Source organism: Poromitra crassiceps, assembly GCF_964638095.1.
Source record: "Poromitra crassiceps genome assembly, chromosome: 21".
Taxonomy (NCBI): Eukaryota; Metazoa; Chordata; class Actinopteri; order Beryciformes; family Melamphaidae; genus Poromitra; species Poromitra crassiceps.
Genome location: NC_139638.1, coordinates 13,777,582 through 13,797,920, shown reverse-complemented (window position 1 = coordinate 13,797,920; position 20,339 = coordinate 13,777,582). Strand labels below are relative to the sequence as shown.

General features: G+C 44.4%; 2 protein-coding genes across 2 annotated transcripts in view; one reads left to right on the top strand and one right to left on the bottom strand.

Moving 5' to 3' along the window:
• Positions 1-15,828, bottom strand: part of nup188 (nucleoporin 188) — a gene marked incomplete at its 5' end in the record, with an annotated part of 29,138 nt that extends 13,310 nt beyond the window's left edge. The window contains 22 exons of the mRNA XM_083657684.1: positions 3,515-3,581; positions 3,682-3,802; positions 4,514-4,628; positions 5,600-5,676; positions 6,145-6,232; positions 6,763-6,889; positions 7,437-7,595; positions 7,784-7,910; positions 8,579-8,698; positions 8,828-8,920; positions 9,143-9,223; positions 10,099-10,299; positions 11,089-11,203; positions 11,442-11,653; positions 11,771-11,890; positions 12,333-12,425; positions 12,560-12,604; positions 13,239-13,319; positions 13,413-13,497; positions 13,581-13,654; positions 14,393-14,447; positions 15,803-15,828. Of these exons, the coding sequence (XP_083513810.1) occupies positions 3,515-3,581; positions 3,682-3,802; positions 4,514-4,628; positions 5,600-5,676; positions 6,145-6,232; positions 6,763-6,889; positions 7,437-7,595; positions 7,784-7,910; positions 8,579-8,698; positions 8,828-8,920; positions 9,143-9,223; positions 10,099-10,299; positions 11,089-11,203; positions 11,442-11,653; positions 11,771-11,890; positions 12,333-12,425; positions 12,560-12,604; positions 13,239-13,319; positions 13,413-13,497; positions 13,581-13,654; positions 14,393-14,447; positions 15,803-15,828 (2,282 nt within the window). The remainder of the gene's footprint in view (positions 1-3,514; positions 3,582-3,681; positions 3,803-4,513; positions 4,629-5,599; positions 5,677-6,144; positions 6,233-6,762; positions 6,890-7,436; positions 7,596-7,783; positions 7,911-8,578; positions 8,699-8,827; positions 8,921-9,142; positions 9,224-10,098; positions 10,300-11,088; positions 11,204-11,441; positions 11,654-11,770; positions 11,891-12,332; positions 12,426-12,559; positions 12,605-13,238; positions 13,320-13,412; positions 13,498-13,580; positions 13,655-14,392; positions 14,448-15,802) is intronic.
• Positions 15,829-18,190: 2,362 nt separating this feature from the next.
• Positions 18,191-19,765, top strand: dolk (dolichol kinase; the record flags this gene model as incomplete). The annotated part of the gene is made up of 1 exon (XM_083657733.1): positions 18,191-19,765. The coding sequence occupies exon 1, from the start codon at positions 18,194-18,196 to the stop codon at positions 19,763-19,765; it is 1,572 nt and encodes a 523-aa protein (XP_083513859.1). The 5' UTR covers positions 18,191-18,193.
• Between the last annotated feature and the right edge of the window lie 574 nt (positions 19,766-20,339).

Sequence of the window (20,339 nt, the reverse complement as noted above, 5' to 3'; positions counted from 1 at the left end):
GTCCTCACGCGTGGGACAGACAGTCTGACATAAGACCTGCTCAGTCCTCACGCGTGGGACAGACAGTCTGACATAAGACCTGCTCAGTCCTCACGCGTGGCACAGTCTGACATAAGACCTGCTCAGTCCTCACGCGTGGGACAGACAGTCTGACATAAGACCTGCTCAGTCCTCACGCGTGGCACAGTCTGACATAAGACCTGCTCAGTCCTCACGCGCGGGACAGACAGTCTGACATAAGACCTGCTCAGTCCTCACGCGTGGGACAGACAGTCTGACATAAGACCTGCTCAGTCCTCACGCGTGGGACAGACAGTCTGACATAAGACCTGCTCAGTCCTCACGCGTGGGACAGACAGTCTGACATAAGACCTGCTCAGTCCTCACGCGTGGCACAGAGAGTCTGACATAAGACCTGCTCAGTCCTCACGCGTGGGACAGACAGTCTGACATAAGACCTGCTCAGTCCTCACGCGTGGCACAGTCTGACATAAGACCTGCTCAGTCCTCACGCGTGGCACAGTCTGACATAAGACCTGCTCAGTCCTCACGCGTGGGACAGACAGTCTGACATAAGACCTGCTCAGTCCTCACGCGTGGGACAGACAGTCTGACATAAGACCTGCTCAGTCCTCACGCGTGGCACAGTCTGACATAAGACCTGCTCAGTCCTCACGCGTGGGACAGACAGTCTGACATAAGACCTGCTCAGTCCTCACGCGTGGCACAGTCTGACATAAGACCTGCTCAGTCCTCACGCGTGGCACAGACAGTCTGACATAAGACCTGCTCAGTCCTCACGCGTGGGACAGACAGTCTGACATAAGACCTGCTCAGTCCTCACGCGTGGCACAGACAGTCTGACATAAGACCTGCTCAGTCCTCACGCGTGGGACAGACAGTCTGACATAAGACCTGCTCAGTCCTCACGCGTGGCACAGTCTGACATAAGACCTGCTCAGTCCTCACGCGTGGCACAGACAGTCTGACATAAGACCTGCTCAGTCCTCACGCGTGGGACAGACAGTCTGACATAAGACCTGCTCAGTCCTCACGCGTGGCACAGACAGTCTGACATAAGACCTGCTCAGTCCTCACGCGTGGCACAGACAGTCTGACATAAGAGCGCGAGCGTGTTTGATAACTGATACTGTTATTTATGAGTGAGAGTTGAGGACAGATAAAGTGGCAGCTTCCCAATCTAAGCTTTATACATAAACAAGAGACAATGTTGCTCTCTGCGAACCATCAGGGAGGGCCAGCACACATTTTCATACAATATACAGTGATGTGTAAGAAAACGGTCACCTGTTATGGAGCGCAGAGCATTATGATACACAGCATCAAGCAGCTTCAAAATTAGGGGTGGGGGGAAAAATCGATTCACCTAAGTATCGCAATTTTTAATGTCACGATTTTTTGGATCGATCTTTTATTCCAGAATCGATAATCGCAAATTTAATTTTTTTTTTTTTTTTTGGGTGCTTGCAGTCAGGCCACTCACTGAACAGCAGGCCAGGCGCCGCCTACTGGTTTACTAGTGGTTTTATTACTTTATTAGTTAGTCTGAAGTAATAATTACACTTCAGGGTTAAAGTGGGTGCATCTCATTGTAAAATTGGACTTCAAACGGCCCAAATCTGGCTTCAAACGGCCCAAATTTCACGCGCGTTGGCCCATATCGGCCTGGCCTGCTTGGTATCTAATGCCCGGCCTGAATTATGATCCCAGTCCGCCCCTGTTTTTAACTATATCGCCCAGCCCTACTCATGATATATAATATACAGTCTCTCTAGTGTATGATTCAACTTTTCCCATGTTCTAATCTAGTGTAAAAAAGCAAACAAACTGAAAAAATAAAAGAAAAAAATAAACCAAAATCGCAATAAATCGCAATATCGAATCGCAATAATCGTAGAATCGCAATACTTAAGAATCGCAATATAAATCGAATCGGCACCCAAGAATCGTGATAGTATCGAATCGGGAGATAAGTGAATCGCCACAGCCCTATTCAAAATGGTGGGTGAGACATGCATATATATAACATGCATATATATAACATGCATATATAACATGCATATATAACATGCATATATAAAACATCTCCATAATCAATAACAGATAGAATTAACGATTGAGCAATAGATTTTGGAGAATAAAAAGAGAAGCAGGATTTGAAGCCAATCTTCCTCCTCAATTTCTTGGTAAGGTGTTCAACATGTGAGTGGAAGGAAAGTTTAGTGTCCAGCCAGATACCAAGGTACTTGTATGAGTCCACACATTAAATTTCCTCACCCTGAAGTGTGCGGATACCAAGGTTGTTGTAAGTACCGTAAATTCCGGACTATAAGCCGCACCGGTGTATAAGCCGCACCTGCAAAGTTGACTATTTTTTTCTTATATAAGCCGCACCGGACTATAAGCCGCGGGTGTTTTAATGTTTTTTTTTTTTTTTTTTTTATTGTGTTTTAATGTTTAATTACCATATGTAAGGGTTCATGCACAGAGGGGATTGTCGGGAAAGAGATGGCTGTTTGAGGAAGCTCCCATTTATTAACATTTCAACAAAACAACATAACACAACACCACCTGTGTTGTTATTTACAGTGCACACAGTGTCATACAGTGTCATACAGTGTGGTGAAAAGAAGGCAAGAGAGGAAATTAAAACAGAAGTGGATTTATAGTTAGAAAGAGTGCTAAAAAAGAGAGATTTTTTTTTTTTTTTTTTTTGGAAAAAATCCATAGATAAGCCGCACCGTTATATAAGCCGCAGGGGCCAAAAAAGGCCAAAAAACGGGGAAAAAGGTGCGGCTTATAGTCCGGAATTTACGGTATATCTAGAGAACATCATCCACTTGGTTTTATTTGAATGCAGGACTCATTTTAGTTTGAAAAGGGACCGTTGAAAGGCGTCAAAGGCGACCTGCAGACTTGTAGCGGCTTGAGCCGGAGTGGCCCCGAAGCAATATAAATGATCTGTGATGCATGTCATTTAAGTTTAAAGTACTGTCTGGACTAAGCAAAACTATTTTTACAAAGTATCTTAAGAAACAGAAGCGTACAATAAGGTATACTGGAGAAAGTCTTAAAAAGAAAAGAAGGGACAAACCCGGGGTGTATGACAACTACAGGATCAAGGACTTGGCTATTAGCTTAATTTCACTTTCTGATTTAAAGAAACCGCGGATTTTGAATAAGCTCAGCACTCAACTGCTGGAATCAGTGTTCATTGAATTGAATAGCTGTGGAACGTCAACAAAAGTGCTCAATTTGATGCAACCTCAAAATTAAAGAAATGTATTTTCATTTGTGTGATTATTAATGATGGAAACTATGAAATTGTACTTTTTTCTTTTTTGAAATCAGAAATGGCCAAGAGGACTTCTACTCACTAAGGCTGCCTGCTAGCTATGAAAGTTATCTATCTTCATATCAACATCGGTCATAACAACTGCAGGGAACAACGTGGAGTCGAGATATTTGAATAACAAAGTTGCTTTAACCTCACCTGCCCTGTTCCTCTCCCTCTGGGCTGAGATTGAGAATGGCATGGACCAGCTCCAGAATGAGACAGCCTGCAGCAACACAGAGAGACAAGTTCATTCACTCTTTGGTCCCGGAGAAAGAAAGCAGCCATTGTTACTTTTGCCACTACTGTCAGTGATGTCCCCTTACCGATCCTTTCCCTGACTCCATACGTGTTGTAGCGCCACTTGTGGTAGGTGGGCAGCATCTCCTTTAACACCAGCAGCACACAGGGGATCAGGCCTTTATTCTGAGTGCTGCCAAGCTGGCCCTGGTATTACCCCACAGGAAGGAGGAGGAGGAGGAGAAGAAGAAGAGAGGTATAATCAGTAGGGCTGGGTTAAAAAAATCGATTCTCCGATTTTTAATCGATTTCTATTTTAATCCTTTGATATCGATTCATATGTCCAGAGATCGATTTATTTTTTATTTTTTTTATAAACATAGGCTATAATATTATAGGCTGTGTGTGGTAGTTGAAACAGTTTCAAGTTGACATTTATTTATGTTTGTAGTTGAAACAAAAACATAAATACTGTAGGCTACATAAATAGAAATGTTTGATCATTAATATCTACTTTTAGAAATTATATAGGCTGAAATCAAATCACTGTGCATAATTGTGAAAGTGTCTTTATTGTCAGATGAAAAGGCTGTTATTTACCCTTTGTCACCACCTGGTGAGTAAATATATGTGTAACTAAAACTTTTAAAAATTAAAATTGACAACCGGTCCGCAACTTTTTCCCCCCATGTATCTACCGGTCCTTGGCGCAAAAAAAAGGTTGGGGACCCCTGTGTTACATAACTGGACAGTCATGTAATTCAGGTTACAGCTCAAAAAACATGTTTTAGTATCACTAACCAAATCAATTAATCGAATCGGAATCGAATCGAATCGGGATTAATCGATTTGGAACCTTGTGAATCGGAATCGAATCGATTCTTGAAATTTGAACCAATACCCAGCCCTATTTATTACCTTGACCAGGGTTGTGATGAGGCGGAGGAAGGCTATGGTCACAGCGTACTCCCCTCTAGGCTGCTCAATCTGGACCAGCAGGTTGCCATAGTTGCCCGCCTTCATGCCCTCAGCACTGGGAAGAAGACACTTTTTGTTTAATACTGTACAATGTTTTCCAAAGTAAAACTCTACGATGTCTCAAAGTCCTTCAATATTTGGTAGCAAAGAATTTGACCACAGTAACTTACAGACTTAGCTTACAGACTGACAGTATCTTACAGACTGGACTGTTACAGACTACATAGTACCTTACAGACTGACAGTACCTTACAGACTGACGGTTACAGACTACATAGTACCTTACAGACTGACGGTTACAGACTACATAGTACCTTACAGACTGACGGTTACAGACTGACAGTACCTTACAAACTGGACTGTTACAGACTACATAGTACCTTACAGACTGACGGTTACAGACTACATAGTACCTTACAGACTGACGGTTACAGACTACATATTACCTTACAGACTGACGGTTACAGACTACATAGTACCTTACAGACTGACGGTTACAGACTACATAGTACCTTACAGACTGACGGTTACAGACTACATAGTACCTTACAGACTGACGGTTACAGACTACATAGTACCTTACAGACTGACGGTTACAGACTACATAGTACCTTACAGACTGACTGTTACAGACTACATAGTACCTTACAGACTGACGGTTACAGACTACATAGTACCTTACAGACTGACGGTTACAGACTACATAGTACCTTACAGACTGGACTGTTACAGACTACATAGTACCTTACAGACTGGACTGTTACAGACTACATAGTACCTTACAGACTGGACTGTTACAGACTACATAGTACCTTACAGACTGACAGTACCTTACAGACTGACAGTACCTTACATACTTAGCTTACAGACTGACAGTACCTTACAGACTGACAGTACCTTACATACTTAGCTTACAGACTGACAGTACCTTACATACTTAGCTTACAGACTGACAGTACCTTACAGACTGAAAGTACCTTACAGACTGACAGTACCTTACAGACTGACAGTACCTTACAGACTTACCTTACAGACTGTGCCATGTTGGTCAAAGGGCTGGAGGCAAAGGGAAGGAAGCCTGTGTGGTGCAGACTAGACCACACCTGGAAAGAGGAGAAAAGGCAAGGTGTGAGCACGATGAATGATAGAGAACAGCATGAAATAATAATAATCAACTTTATTTATATAGCACTTTTCAAAACAGTTACAAAGTGCTTTACAAACGGAACAAAACATTTAAATGCACAATGAATATAAAACAGGATAAAAGCCCAAAAAACAACACGTAAACACCAATAAATGACCTTAAAAGCCAAAAATGAATCACATTAACAGAGACTAAAAAACCCTAAAATCACTGAAAAGCAGTTTTACACAGTGATTTAAAAGATGTCCCCTTTGTGTATTAGTCTGGACCTCGGAATAGCAGTAAGTACTGATGTATCTGATGATCTCAGGGCGTAGGGCAGTAAAAGCTGGGCCTGGGGTAAATAGCTTGGGGCAAGCCCTCTCTGGGCTATAGTCACTTTAACCCCCAGGTGTTACTCCCTGTTCAGAGCAGAGGTACGCACCTTCCCAGGCATCCTGGCTGCAAGCACAATAAGGCAGTTTACACAGGAGGCGATCACATCCACTGGAGGGTTGATAACTGATGTTAACCTGAGACACGTAAACAGACCTCCAATCAATCAATCAATCAATCAATCAATTACCAATCAAGATAAATCCATTCTCAAATCAAAACAAGTGAACAGCGTCCCCCGCGAATGATGCAGAGTTGTAGTGAGGCAATAAGTAGAAAACAGCTGCTGTGTTTCTTGACTGGGGCAGGAAAAGGGGAAGTGGGGGCAGTTTTCTTTGGTGTCCAAGATATTGATAAGATATTGATCAGATGTGACAGACGCATGATTGACAGACAGTTTGTCAAATTTCCAATGAGTCCCGCGCGGTATATTGTGTGTGACAAATGAACAGACAAACCGGAGATAAACCAATAGTCCCTCCCCGATTTCCTCTTGGGAGACAACAGTCTCAGAGAGGGAGCACAAAGTATGAAATAAGACAGTAGGCAGTGGACCTTACTAAAGCACAAAGCAATTAAAAATAAATACCGGTAAACATTTTTGATAACGATCTATAAGATTGCCTGAGCCCTGTGCAGTGGAGTGCTTTTGTAGAGAGCAGTTTACCTCTGCAGTAACATGTAGATGCGTGAGGTGAGAGGCAGCAGACAGTCCGACACAGTCCAGTCTGTGCTGATGATCTTATGGACCAGATCCAGGATGGGCTTCACGCGCACACAGTGAGCTATGACATCTAGCACAGAGGGACGGAGAGACAGACAGACACACAGACAGACAAGTTCCTTTAGAAGTTGACAACAAAAACAAATAGATGACGTATCTTTATAGGCCAACCTGGAAGTTAGCGTCGCACTGGGTTCCCTCGTCTCAAAGTCAGTTGGATTTTGGTTAAATGAAATAAGGTCTGTGGTTAACAAAAGTTTATGAAACTGAGACCTTTGTTTTCTGCAAGATAATCTTCACAGATGATCACCACTTTTATGAGTTTTGAAGCGTAAATGCGATCGCCAGAAATCACGATCGCCAGAAAACGCTTCAAAGGTCCTAACAGTGGTGCTCATTTGTGAAGATTATTTTACTGAACACAAAGATATAAACATCCTAAACTTTAGTTAACCAGATACCTTATTTCAGACATCTAAGCAAAATCTCACAAAACCCCCCCATTGACTTTGGACGAAGGAACCAGGCGACGCTAAGTTAGAACTCATTCCTCCGGTACGCTATGACCACTAGATACTGAGTAGACATTGCAGAGCTTCCTCCTCCTGCGTGTGTACCTGCGGTGGAGACGACATGGAGCAGCATCTCAACCTCACAGGTGAAGAGCGTCCAGGAGCTGTAGGAGAAGTCCCAGCGCACCACGTAGCCCTGCTCACCCCCTATCATCACCTGGCCCAGCATGCCCTGGGGCATCCACAGGTTGGTCTGCCCGACGCCTGAGGGCGGAGACAAACCGTTACAACACAGGCATGTCACAGGACCGCATATGACAAAAATACACACTTTCATCAGATTTTTTTTATTATATATCCGATATGCTTAGGCACTCTAAAAATAAATCAATAAAATAAGATGATATGGTGTTGACACTCAAATTTCACAGTAACAAAACAACCAAACTAACCAAAAGGGTAGAGGAGCTTCCGCGTCTGTCTCCTCCACAGTGTCTCGTCCTCCTTGGAGATGATGTCATTGGGCTTATGTTTGTAAACCTCTGTGTAGAAGGACATCTTGTCCAGGAACGTGTACACCTGTCACACAAAGTAGATGATCTCAACTGGACAAGACAAATGCTTCTGTTCACACCGAGATATTTATTTTTCTCTCTGTCGCTCGATTCAACCCTTTGGAATCGCTCTGTCGCCGCGTTTAAATCGCTCGTCAACAGGCACAATAATTGACGGACATCTGGGGGCTATAACGTTACGCAATGTCATGATGTTTGTCCACTACGAGCCACCGTAGTTGTTTACAAGCTAAGCCTATCAGCGTGCTCCTAACGCGAGCTCTATACCGGTAGTACAGACTTCACTTCATGTCAGCTGTCAGCCTGTCAATCAGCTGTCAATGCGGTTTGTTGCCACACAATAAACCAGCGGTTTGTTCCAAGCCAGTGTGATCCTTGACTCACTCTCACACGGCAGCCAATCAGCATTGAACAGCGAGCGACTGATGCCAGCAAAATTTCGCACGAGTTGGGTTATTTCATCTCGGGCGACGAGCGAATTTTCGCCCTATCGCTCTGTCTCTGTCGCTCGGACACCCAGCGATTTTTCTCGCGGGCGAATATACGCTCAATCGCTCGTTTGCATTGACTTTGTATGTAAACTCGATGCCAGCGAAAAACTTTAATAGGTCGGTGTGAACGCAGCTTAAGACGAGTGTGTATCTGTGTTGTCCGTCTGTGTGCGACAGATACCTTTTTAACAGTCGACTTGTTTGACAGAAGAGCCGTTAGAAGCTGTAACAGTGGACTGATCTTATGAGGGAACATCCCCACAGCGCTGTCCAGGATCATCCCCAATCCCATGTTGGGCTTCTGGATTAGAAATGTGACAAAGAGGGGGCAGATATTAACAGCGCCGGTCTTGTTTCTTTTGATCAGTTTATATTTAAATAAAATAAATAAAGGCTAAATCAATTAAATATGTCTCCCGTTTCTTCTCACCATTTCCCAGAAGTGTTCAGCCAGACTGGGAGCAGAGAGGACCTCGCAGGCCGCGTCGATCAGGTGGGAGCAATGTGTGGCCACACCATCTGTCTGCAACAGAGACATGAAGAGGTGGCTTACAAAGTGAATGAGAGTAGAGACAGCTAAGACAGAGACATGTAGGCTCTATACCTGATGAGAGTAGAGACAGCTAAGACAGAGACATGTAGGCTCTATACCTGATGAGAGTAGAGACAGCTAAGACAGAGACATGTAGGCTCTATACCTGATGAGAGTAGAGACAGCTAAGACAGAGACATGTAGGCTCTATACCTGTAGGCTTTCCTCTTCAAAAGACGTGATCACAAAGGAAAGGAGGCCATAGATACACATCTTGGCTGTGCTTGCCATGCACTGTGGATGGAGAGAAGCAAAGAAAGGTTAGAGGAGACAGAAATAAAATACACCGATATATCGGTATCGGCCGATATGTTGGCCGATATACCGATATTTTTTTATTTAGTCGTTTTTTAAGTTATAGACAGCATGTTGTGTATATTTGATCTTTTTTCTTAACTCAAGTTATATTTTATATTTGTTCCATTTATTTTTGTATTTCTAGTTATTTATCATCATTAAATTCCCAGTTCAGTTTACCGTTTCATTGCATTGATGTCATTTTGGACAATAAAGTTTATTGATAAGCTGTAAAATATCCTGCCTACATTACATATCTCAAGTCATGTCAAGTCATATCTTTGTCAAGTGTTTGATATTTGAGGGATCATTGCAAGAAAATTGGGGAATATAATGGTGTTATTATATAATATAAGAATATCGGCAGATATATCGATATCGGAATTTTTTTGCTCCCTAATATCGGTATCGGCCTCCAAAATCCAGTATCGGTCGGGCTCTAGTAAGTAACGATGTGTAACTGTTACGGTTATCAACTGTAAGTGGCCGAACACAACACAGCACACCATACACCAAAACCATTTTTCTTCAAAACAAAATACCTGTTTGAATTTTCAATGGGCGTGCATTTATTAAGTGGGGGATTAAGACCCTGAAATACTGTATACCGTGATATTTGCGTAGATAGCGTATCATACTGTGAAATCTCTTCTCGTTACATCACTACAGCAAAATCAATGTTATTATCATGCTGCAGAATATGTCACAGTAATACTGTAGTGTGGATCCTGCTCAGATCATATCTATAATCGTTTTCAAACATCACTTGCTGTGAGGGTTTTGCAGTGATCAAAGTGAGTATATTCTCTTACATTGTTCCCTGAGACTCCAAGGCCCTTCAGCATGGTGGAGAGGTACTTGAACACGCCCAGCTGGAGGGAGGTGTTGCCTATCCTCCTGATGACGGGGCTGGTCTCCTCGGGTCTCAGCGTGTGTCTGAGCAGCACCCAGGCCAGCAGCACGGGCGCGTGGTGAGGGATGTCCCCAAACGTCAGCAGCAGCTGGTCCATCTCCTGCAGGGGGCAGAGTAGAGACAGCTGAGATGAGGAGATGCATAAGGTGCTTTATTCTATTTTTAAATATTCTATTTTCTAATATAATTCTATTTTTAAGGTCATTCAAATGGCCTTAAAAAGTATCACACAGTTGATGCAAAAAGGCAGTTTTGTTTCCTGCGCTCCACAAACACTTCAAGCTATCATCAGGCTTCTTGCTAAAAGTCACGGTCACACAAAGCCGGTGCTGCGAGGGGGCTGACAACTTCTGCTTGGCTGGTCGATGTGCTCCCCTGAATGTGCTGATGTCATGCCGGCTGTGTTTACAGACTCATGATGTCATGCCGGCTGTGTTTACAGACTCATGATGTCATGCCGGCTGTGTTTACAGACTCATGATGTCATGCCGGCTGTGTTTACAGACTCATGATGTCATGCCGGCTGTGTTTACAGACTCATGATGTCATGCCGGCTGTGTTTACAGACTCATGATGTCATGCCGGCTGTGTTTACAGACTCATGATGTCATGCCGGCTGTGTTTACAGACTCATGATGTCATGCCGGCTGTGTTTACAGACTCATGATGTCATGCCGGCTGTGTTTACAGACTCATGATGTCATGCCGGCTGTGTTTACAGACTCATGATGTCATGCCGGCTGTGTTTACAGACTCATGATGTCATGCCGGCTGTGTTTACAGACTCATGATGTCATGCCGGCTGTGTTTACAGACTCATGATGTCATGCCGGCTGTGTTTACAGACTCATGGTGTCATGCCGGCTGTGTTTACAGACTCGTGTCTGACCTTGCTGACATCAGGAGCGTTGAAGAACTGGTGCTGCTCTGTCGAGTCCTCCAGGGCGCACTTATGAAGGAAGTCAATGTCCATTCCCTCCACCAGGATCAGAGAACTCAAGTATCTGCAGGTCAGACAAACATACAAGGACCAATTAAAGACCACATTAAATCATAAATTACTAACCCTAACAGGTTCATCTAAGGAAATAAAGATGCACCCTCCATCTATTCAATTCGCAGAAGTACATCATAAATGTTTGCTTTTAGTCTCACACACACACACACACACACACACACACACACACACACACACAAGCACACGCACGCACACAAACACACACACACACAAGGTGCTTTTACCCGATGCGATCAACCAGCACATCCATGCTCTTGTCAACCAGGTGTCTGTTGGTCTGCCGCAATCCAAAGCCCTGCTCCTTGAACATCTTGGTGAAGCTCAGCAGGTCAGAGGGTCCCATCTCAAAGTAGGCGTAGTACAGGAAGATGATCTCCAGCAACAGAGACTGTTCCCTCAGACACTGGAGGAACCAACGGGACACCTGCCTCTCCGTCTGGAAGAGGACATGTCACCATCGGTATGAGCTTCACGTCAAACATCAAAGGTGATGAATTTGTTTGTGATGTTTGTATCAGATCTTAATTACAAAATATATGAAGCAGATTCTCACCATGACGTTTCCATGGGTTTCCCATGTTGGCGCCTCTGCTTGGAAGAGGTTCTCGAACTGAGACTGGTAGTTGCTCACCAGATCTTTCTCCAGTTTACTGACACAGTTGGAGTACTCAGCCTGTATAGAGACAAACACACCAAAACTTTAACCTGCAGAGATATAATACTCAGCCTGTATAGAGACAAACACACCAAAACTTTAACCTGCAGAGATATAATACTCAGCCTGTATAGAGACAAACACACCTAAACTATAACCTGTAGAGATATAATACTCAGCCTGTATAGAGACAAACACACCTAAACTATAACCTGTAGAGATATAATACTCAGCCTGTATAGAGACAAACACACCTAAACTTTAACCTGCAGAGATATAATACTCAGCCTGTATAGAGACAAACACACCTAAACCATAACCTGCAGAGATATAATACTCAGCCTGTATAGAGACAAACACACCTAAACTATAACCTGCAGAGATATAATAACACTAAATAAGTGTATCAGGAGCATCAGCTGTAGTTGTGGAACATGAGCCACATGTAGCAGCATCTTACTCTGTAGGGATGTCGCTCATCTTGAAAGTATGTCAGCAGGTGAAGGACACACCTGAGTAGACACATGCGCTCCTCATAGTAATAGTCAGCTATCTGTGAGTACACACACACACACACACACACACAGAGTCATACTTAATCAAAGGATTAAATAATGAAATAACAGTCATGTTAAATCAAGTGTTCTTCCCACAGAGCAGAGGGGTTGGATTCGAGGGTTTTCTGACCTTCAGCAGGAGTGTTTGGCTTTGTCTCTCATCCCGGAGAACTCCCTGTTTGGAAGAAGACAGGGATTATATCTTCATAATGAAAACATACAGTAAGCACTTCATCTGCCATCATTCCAACAGTCACAGTGTCTGAAATTAAAATAATCTAACCACCAAACAAACGCCAGCGAAATTTGTCTTTCGCTAAATAGATGGATAAGGTGACCCAGCTGCTAACCTTTTCAGACCACACACTGTGAATTCCTTGGACATCGTCTTTGTTGTTTACCTGTTCTCAAAGACAAACTTTGACCCGTGCGTGCGTCTCTGACCATCAGCATGTTCTCTGACCCGTGCGTGTGTCTCTCTCTCTGACCATCAGCATGTTCTCTGACCCGTGCGTGTGTCTCTCTCTCTGACCATCAGCAAACCAAATCTAAGCAAAGCAATGCTTCAAAATGCTCTCTTGTAATCTCTGTTGCATTTTGTGATAAATCAGGAATGTTATCCGTTGCGTAAGTGAATAAGCAAGTTTTAAATGAACCTACAGTACACAAAATACCATCGTGTACTGTAACCTGCAGTACACAGGTTACAGCCCCCCCCCTCCCACCCCAGAGGTCCTTAGCAGGTGAGCTAAAAATAATAATTCAGACACAGATTCAAATACAACTAAATACAAAGTCATGAAATGGACCTTTAATGAATTGCGGGTTCCTCTGTAGTCCTCCTGTAAGTAACACTGTAGAATCTGCACACTCTGTTGCTCATCAAGACCCTGAAACAAGCAAGAAATCATCATGAAATCCACCACCAAATGGCAAACGTGTCATCATATCATTTATATAAAACAGCAAATGTCAACTCTCACCAGTAGTTTACTGATCCTCAGACCGAAATCCTTCAACGGTTGGGCAACATCTTTCTTCTCTTTAACTTTGCCAGCAGATGATGAGCTGTAATGCAGCAAACTGACACTTACTCCTCGACTTACTATGAATTTGTGTCTCTGATGTTTGCATCGTAAGCGTGACTGTACCTTGGCGGCTTGTAGTAACTGAGTCCTTGGCGTAGCCTCTGCCAGTGTCTGTCAAGCTCTGCCTCTATCTGAGCCTGCATCACAGAGCAGAGATCACAGAGATCATTACAGAGATCATCACAGAGCAGAGATCACAGAGATCATTACAGAGATCATCACAGAGCAGAGATCACAGAGATCATTACAGAGATCATCACAGAGCAGAGATCATCACAGAGATCACAGAGATCATTACAGAGATCATCACAGAGCAGAGATCACAGAGATCATCACAGAGCAGAGATCATCACAGAGCAGAGATCATCACAGAGACAAAAGAAAGTGAGACAGTAGGGATGTAACGATAACCGGTTTTAATGGTAACTGTGATAAAATTCCTTACGATAACCGTACCTTTTCAAATTTTCATTATCGTTAGAACCGTGGTACCGTGATTACAGTGCAAAAACATGGTAAATACTGTCCATCATCAACCAAATTTGGCAACCTTCTCCCAGATGCAAACGTGCAGCCTTGGAGAAATGATTTCAGTGAGTGTATCAATCCTTTTTGGGTCTGAGTTTTCAATATAAAACATCGTAAAATGATTTCAGTGAGTCTCTGTACTTTTTGAAAATTTTCAGCAATTTCTTACAAATACCGTGATAATACAATAACCGTGATAATTTTGGTCACGATAATCGTGATGTGAAATTTTCACATCGTTACATCTCTATGAGACAGTTTACCTCTGGAAGTGCAGCCACATTTGAAGCTTGACACTGTACTCATCAACCCGCTCCCTCTCTATGAAGAACTGCAAATAGACTTACCGGCTCTCGCAATGCTGATCTTCCCAGTAGTATGGTCCACAACTCTCGACTGCTTCTAAGTGAAGAATGGGGATATTTAAGCAAGGTGACGGTGTTCATACAGACACTACAAAAGGAAACTCAAGGACTTTCAAGCACTTTTTTTTTCCGGACTTCACGCAAATCAAATAATTGATTTTGAAATATAAATTTGGCCCAAAAGGGGCAACAGATTTGCATGATATTACATGTTGTCTTTAACAAGTTAATTCTACTATCAATCTTGTGAATGGGATGGGAAAATATTTGTCTCAAGATTGCTTTGACTTTGAACAGATGCTTCTACCTCTTTTGTCTTTTTAATACCCTAACCCAGGGATACTCAACTTGCTTTGTCCGGGGGCCACTTTTGTATAATGATAGGAGGCCAGGGGCCAGTTAACAAACAAACATTAATATTTTTTTTTCTGTCTGTCTGTCAGTCTGACAACTTTGTGCACACAGGATAGTTAGTTAGGTTAAGTTAGTTAGGCTAAGTTAGTTAAGTACATATAAGTGCCTGAGTGGCAAGCAGATGGCTGTATTTGACAATTTAGCTGGAGCTCAGTCAAACTGTATTTCACATTAGTTTTCATTGTGAATTAGAAAATGATCGGGGGGCCACTCTGCACCCTAGGGGCTGCAAGTTGTGTATCACTGCCCTAACCCGCTAATCTAATGTAACTTACGTCGTTTTCTGACTAAAACTTGTAGCAAACTGCTTTTACCTTAAGCATGGACTTAGTTTGTGCTGCTGTCTCTCTCTCCCTCTCATTGTTAAACACATAACGTGTAGCACACATGGCTGCATCTGTGTGTCAGACGTACCGACCTGTCCGAGGCTAGGATGGTTTCATGGATCAGTTGTGACTCCACTTCCAAACTGTCAGTGCGTTCAATTAGTTAGTCAACGAAATGTAAACTAACGTTACGCCCTTGGCCACCACCATACAGTACATTATGTACTGTACAACGCCACCAACTAAGCATCGTTGGAGCTAAAACCCAAAGCATCTTGTAAAATGTGAGTCAGATTGAAGTCAATCTGGGCAGCCAGAGTCTGACGACTAATATGATGAGTGTTCCTCAGACTGATAGACTCTGGGTTCCCAGACTGGATTTCTAGCCAACTTTGCTATTCAAAGTGGTGACATGCTGTTGTTGTAATGCGGACCGCGCTCTGCTAGCCATTCAAATGGAACTGCGAGGCATTGCTAAGCTAAGTTAGCGTGCTGCTAATAGCTAAATAGACAGACTGCCAAATTTAAACTGTATGTGTGTCAAGGCGTTAAAAGCAACTGTGCACACTAAGAAGACGAGCTCCATCCTTTCGCAGTTTTAACTAAAATGCCGTTCATGTAGTCGTGTAAAAGTTTAACGTCATTTGCCTACCTGACACACAGCTCCGATTCCGCCATCGTCCTCCCTGCGATGTGATTGGTTGTTGCTTGTTGTCGTTTTGCGTCTGTCTTCGTGCTCTTCAACCAATCCAGGATGCATTACCGCCGCCTACTGTACAGGAGTGTGGATGCAGGGAAACAAACGAAACAAATTAACAAACAAATAAACTATATCATTTGAAACCAGTTGCTTTTAGAATGTGTTGATGTAACTATATATTGCTTGATGACTTCCCAAGAAGCCCCTCTAATGTTAAATTGTTACGTTTAATTTAGTTATTATTAATAATAATAATAGCTAGAGATATGGGCGCAAAATGTTAAGGAAATGTTTGTATGAGTACATGATTACAGCAGCTCCTTATAGACGACCCTGGAGAAGGCTGTGTAGAGCTAGCCGCATGAGCAAACACTGGCTGAGGTCATCAGTTACCATCATAATAGATGTCATACATCACTGTGATGATACATTGAAGACACTGTCAATGACATCATCATCAGTGATGACGTCACAATGTCTATATGACATCATCAGGGATGTCATAGAGTGATGTCATCATGTCTAAAAATATTTAAAATGGACAATAAGAAAACATGTATTTATCTATTTTAAATAGGACACCAAATCACAACACATTAATAGTATGCAATAATGAATAATCCCAAAATAATGAAAATTATCGCGTTTTTTTTATATTTGTCGGTGTACCACGTGACTTGGCTGTCAAATATGGCCACCTCCTACTGGGTTTGAGGAGCGCTGCTGCTGACAGTGGGAGAACATATTTGTCCAAAAGGACGGACAGCGCTTCCTCTCACAGCACACCTCAGTCCAGACAACACTATGGTACGTACACCTTCTTTGTTCCGCATCTAAATCTTCAATCCGGTAGTAGTTTAGTGATCTGTAGCGCTATGATGCTAACGGTGCATTTTGCGGTTAGCTAGCAGCTGACCGACCGGGGACGTTGCAGCAGCATCCTTGGCTGCATTTCTCACTTTAGTGACAGCTAGCCCGGGGCCCCGTGAGGGGCTTTAGCATACAGACACTGGGTACATCCTAACTGAGCATACCGCTAGACATGTTTCTTTTCATCACAGATATGACGGCCACCCAGGCGCTAATAATGCCATCTGATCTCCACCTCATCCACCCCCACCTCATCATCACAAGAACAAAAGGACAGAGCAGGCATTTCTCTTGGGGTGTCAGTGTCATTCATCTGCCTGCCAGACAGACAGTTTTGTGCTTTGCACACTGACTGGGTGAATGTTCAGTGTGGCCATAGTTCATGACACAAAGCAATCAAAGCAGGATACTGTAGGAGAGCAAAGTTCAGTGTTAGGATCAGCTGTGATGACTCATTGACTGATTAATAATAATAATAATAATAATAATAATAAAAATAATACATTTGATTTAAAAGCGACCTTCAGGTCACTCAAGGACACTTTACATAGGCTAGTTAAAATCAGATGCAAAACAGATAAAGCAAAACGGTATAAAATAAAATAAGAGCGCAAGAGAAACAAGATAAAAACTAAACAGTAAACAAAGAAAACACCATGGAAATTACAATCTTGAAGAGGTGAGTTTTGAGGCTGGATTTGAACAGAGGGAGGGAGTCAATATTACAATGCCCCAGTCTCACAATACTAAATTCAGTCATTTATAATAGTAGAATTACTTGGGTAAATATATAGGATTGATTATCGTCATAAATTGGTATATATATTTTTTTTATGGTGATTCATACATTTCCACTCAGAATGGTAACATGACTAATCGTGTCATTTTAATTTTTAAGCGGTGCACCCACTTCTATAAATGACTGTGTGTGTATGAGCACGAGATGTATTCACCTGAAAAGTGAGGCCCACCCACTTACGTCTGAATGACATCACAGTTGAGCAAATGTGTGCTGCTCCAAATTTGCCCTATATCACTGATGACATCGTAATTGGTCGAGTTACATTACTAACTCGATTTGGGTCTGGATTTTGGCCTGGATCGAGGCAACAAGGAAGAGGGTGTGTGTGTGTGAAGTGATGTCACTCAACTGGAAATTATGTCACGCAATTGCTTGACTGTGATGTCATCAGGCAGTTGTGATATCAGTGATGTCACTCGAGCAATTGTCTTCTTCTCTTAGTTAAAATGGGTTAAGAAGTGTCTGTCTGTTTGCACCGCTTACTTCAGCACCTGGGTGTGATTTCTCTTTCAGATTAGACGTTCTGCGGTGGGTGAAGAAGCCACATGATGATGATGATGATGATGATGTGTGCTAGACAGAGGAACTGACAGAACATTGTTCATTCATTGTTTCAGAGCATCTCTTCAGATCGCCCCTCGTCCCTCCCTGCCTGTCTCCACCCTGCAGCCATGGAGATCAACCCGGTGTACGTGGAGTCCATGGTGGTTTTTGCCGTGGTCCTGTGTGTCCACATGTCGGTGTATAACCAGCACTCCTGGTGCATGATAGCCCTCGTCATCCAGGCTTTCTACGTCCAGCACAAATGGGACCGCCTGCTCAGGGCGGGTGGCGCCGTGTTCCAGTTCCGTCCGTCGGCGAGCAGCGGCATCGTGCCGGCCTCCATGGTGATGCCCCTGCTGGGCCTGGTGCTGAGAGAGAAGTGCTCTGCCTCAGGGAACGTCTACTTTGAGCGCTTCACCATGGTGATCACCGTCACAGGCATGATGCTGGCTCTGTTTCTGTCCCTTATTGCGCTGGGCATCACCAGGCCGGTGCCCACAAACACCTGCGTGATCGCGGGCGTGGCCGGCAGCGCCATCCTCTACACGACCAAACAGACGCTGACCGTGTCCGAGGTGATCGAGGTGTTGGAGGTCCTGCTGATCTTCGTCTATCTCAGCCTCATCGTGCTCTACCTGCTGCCGCGCTGCTTCACGCCCGGTGAGGCGCTCCTCATCGTCGGAGGGATCAGTTTCATCGTCAACCAGCTCATCAAGCGCTCCCTGAGCCTGACGGAGGTCAAGGGCGACCCGGTGAACTACTTCCTTCCAGTAGTCGTGGTGGGCTCTCTGTTGCTGGGGGTCTTCTTTGCCCTGCTCTTCTGCTTCATGGAGTCCGAGACCTGGGTGTCCTCGCTCTTCTTCCACATGATGACGGCCGTCCTGGCCCTGGGGATCCTCATGCCCTGGCTCTCCCTGTTCATCGGCCGGCACCCCATCATGTGGCTGCTGGACTTTGTCACGTTAAATGAGAGAAGACTCTGCTTGCTGGGCTACTGGGCGCTCCTGGCCAGCGTGGCCACCTGCGTCGTGCTGCACCAGAACTACCAGCGCCAGTCTGGGTCGAAGAAGCACCAGGCCTCGACCGTGGTCAGGAAGTACTTCCATCTGATCGTGGTGGCCACCTACGTGCCGGGGCTGGTGTACGACCGGCAGCTGCTCCACGTGGCGTCTGTGGGCTGCCTGGCAGTGTTCCTGGTGCTGGAGTACGTGCGATACTTCCGTATCCGGCCGATGGGACAGCTCCTCAGGCAGCTGCTCACCTTGTTCCTGGATGAGCGGGACTCTGGGCCTCTCATCCTGACCCACGTCTACCTGCTGCTGGGCATGTCTCTGCCCATATGGCTGTTCCCTGGGCCCTGTGCTCCCAAGGGGACACTTCCCGGTGCGGGCGGCCTGGTGCCGTACGCGGGTGTGCTGGCCGTGGGGGTCGGGGACACTGTGGCGTCGGTGTTCGGCAGCACCATGGGGGAGTTTCGCTGGCCGGGCACGAAGAAAACCATGGAGGGGACGGCAACATCGGTGTTCGCCCAGATCATTGCTGTGGCCATGTTCCTCATCTTTGATGGGAGCATTAATCTGAACTCCACCTACTCTTGGATTGTGGGCTCCATCACGCTGGTGGCCATGCTGGAGGCTTACACCTCCCAGATAGACAACCTCCTCCTCCCACTCTACCTCTTCATCCTGTTGTTGCTTTAGCTGGACTGGACAGATGGTGCGAAACAAAAGCACGCTGGCAGACCCCTCCACCCTCTTCTCCGCCCCCTGCTGGGGAATGGAAGGAATGTCGAAAGTGGAAAAAAGAAGAATATTCTAGTAGAAACCGTAGTACCCTTTAGGAATCAATGGACCCCTCCCTCCCTCCCTCCCGAACAAAATGTTGAGTTGAGCAACAAGAGGAGCTGCTGCGTCGAGCACAAGAAGACGCGATGACGGCTGAGTCAAGCGGGCTGATTAATAACTAGCTTGATTTAATAACGAGAACAAAGCGAGGTGGCGCTAGCTAGGTTCTCTGCTCTTGATGGCTGCAGATGTGCTGTTAGCATGACATTAAAAGTCTGTTCTGTTCCGATCACAAACCATTTCAATATCAGTTGCCTCGGAATGAGACGACCGTTTCAAGTATGTTGCAGAGAAATGTGAAGAGCAGTAAAATGTGAAGAGGAGCAGCTACGTCTTATTGTTTGAGCTCCGTCTCTAGCGGAGGAGGTGTGAGGTTTCTTTGTGGGTCACAGTTGTGTCTCTGCTGTACTCGAGCTCTGACACCAACAAC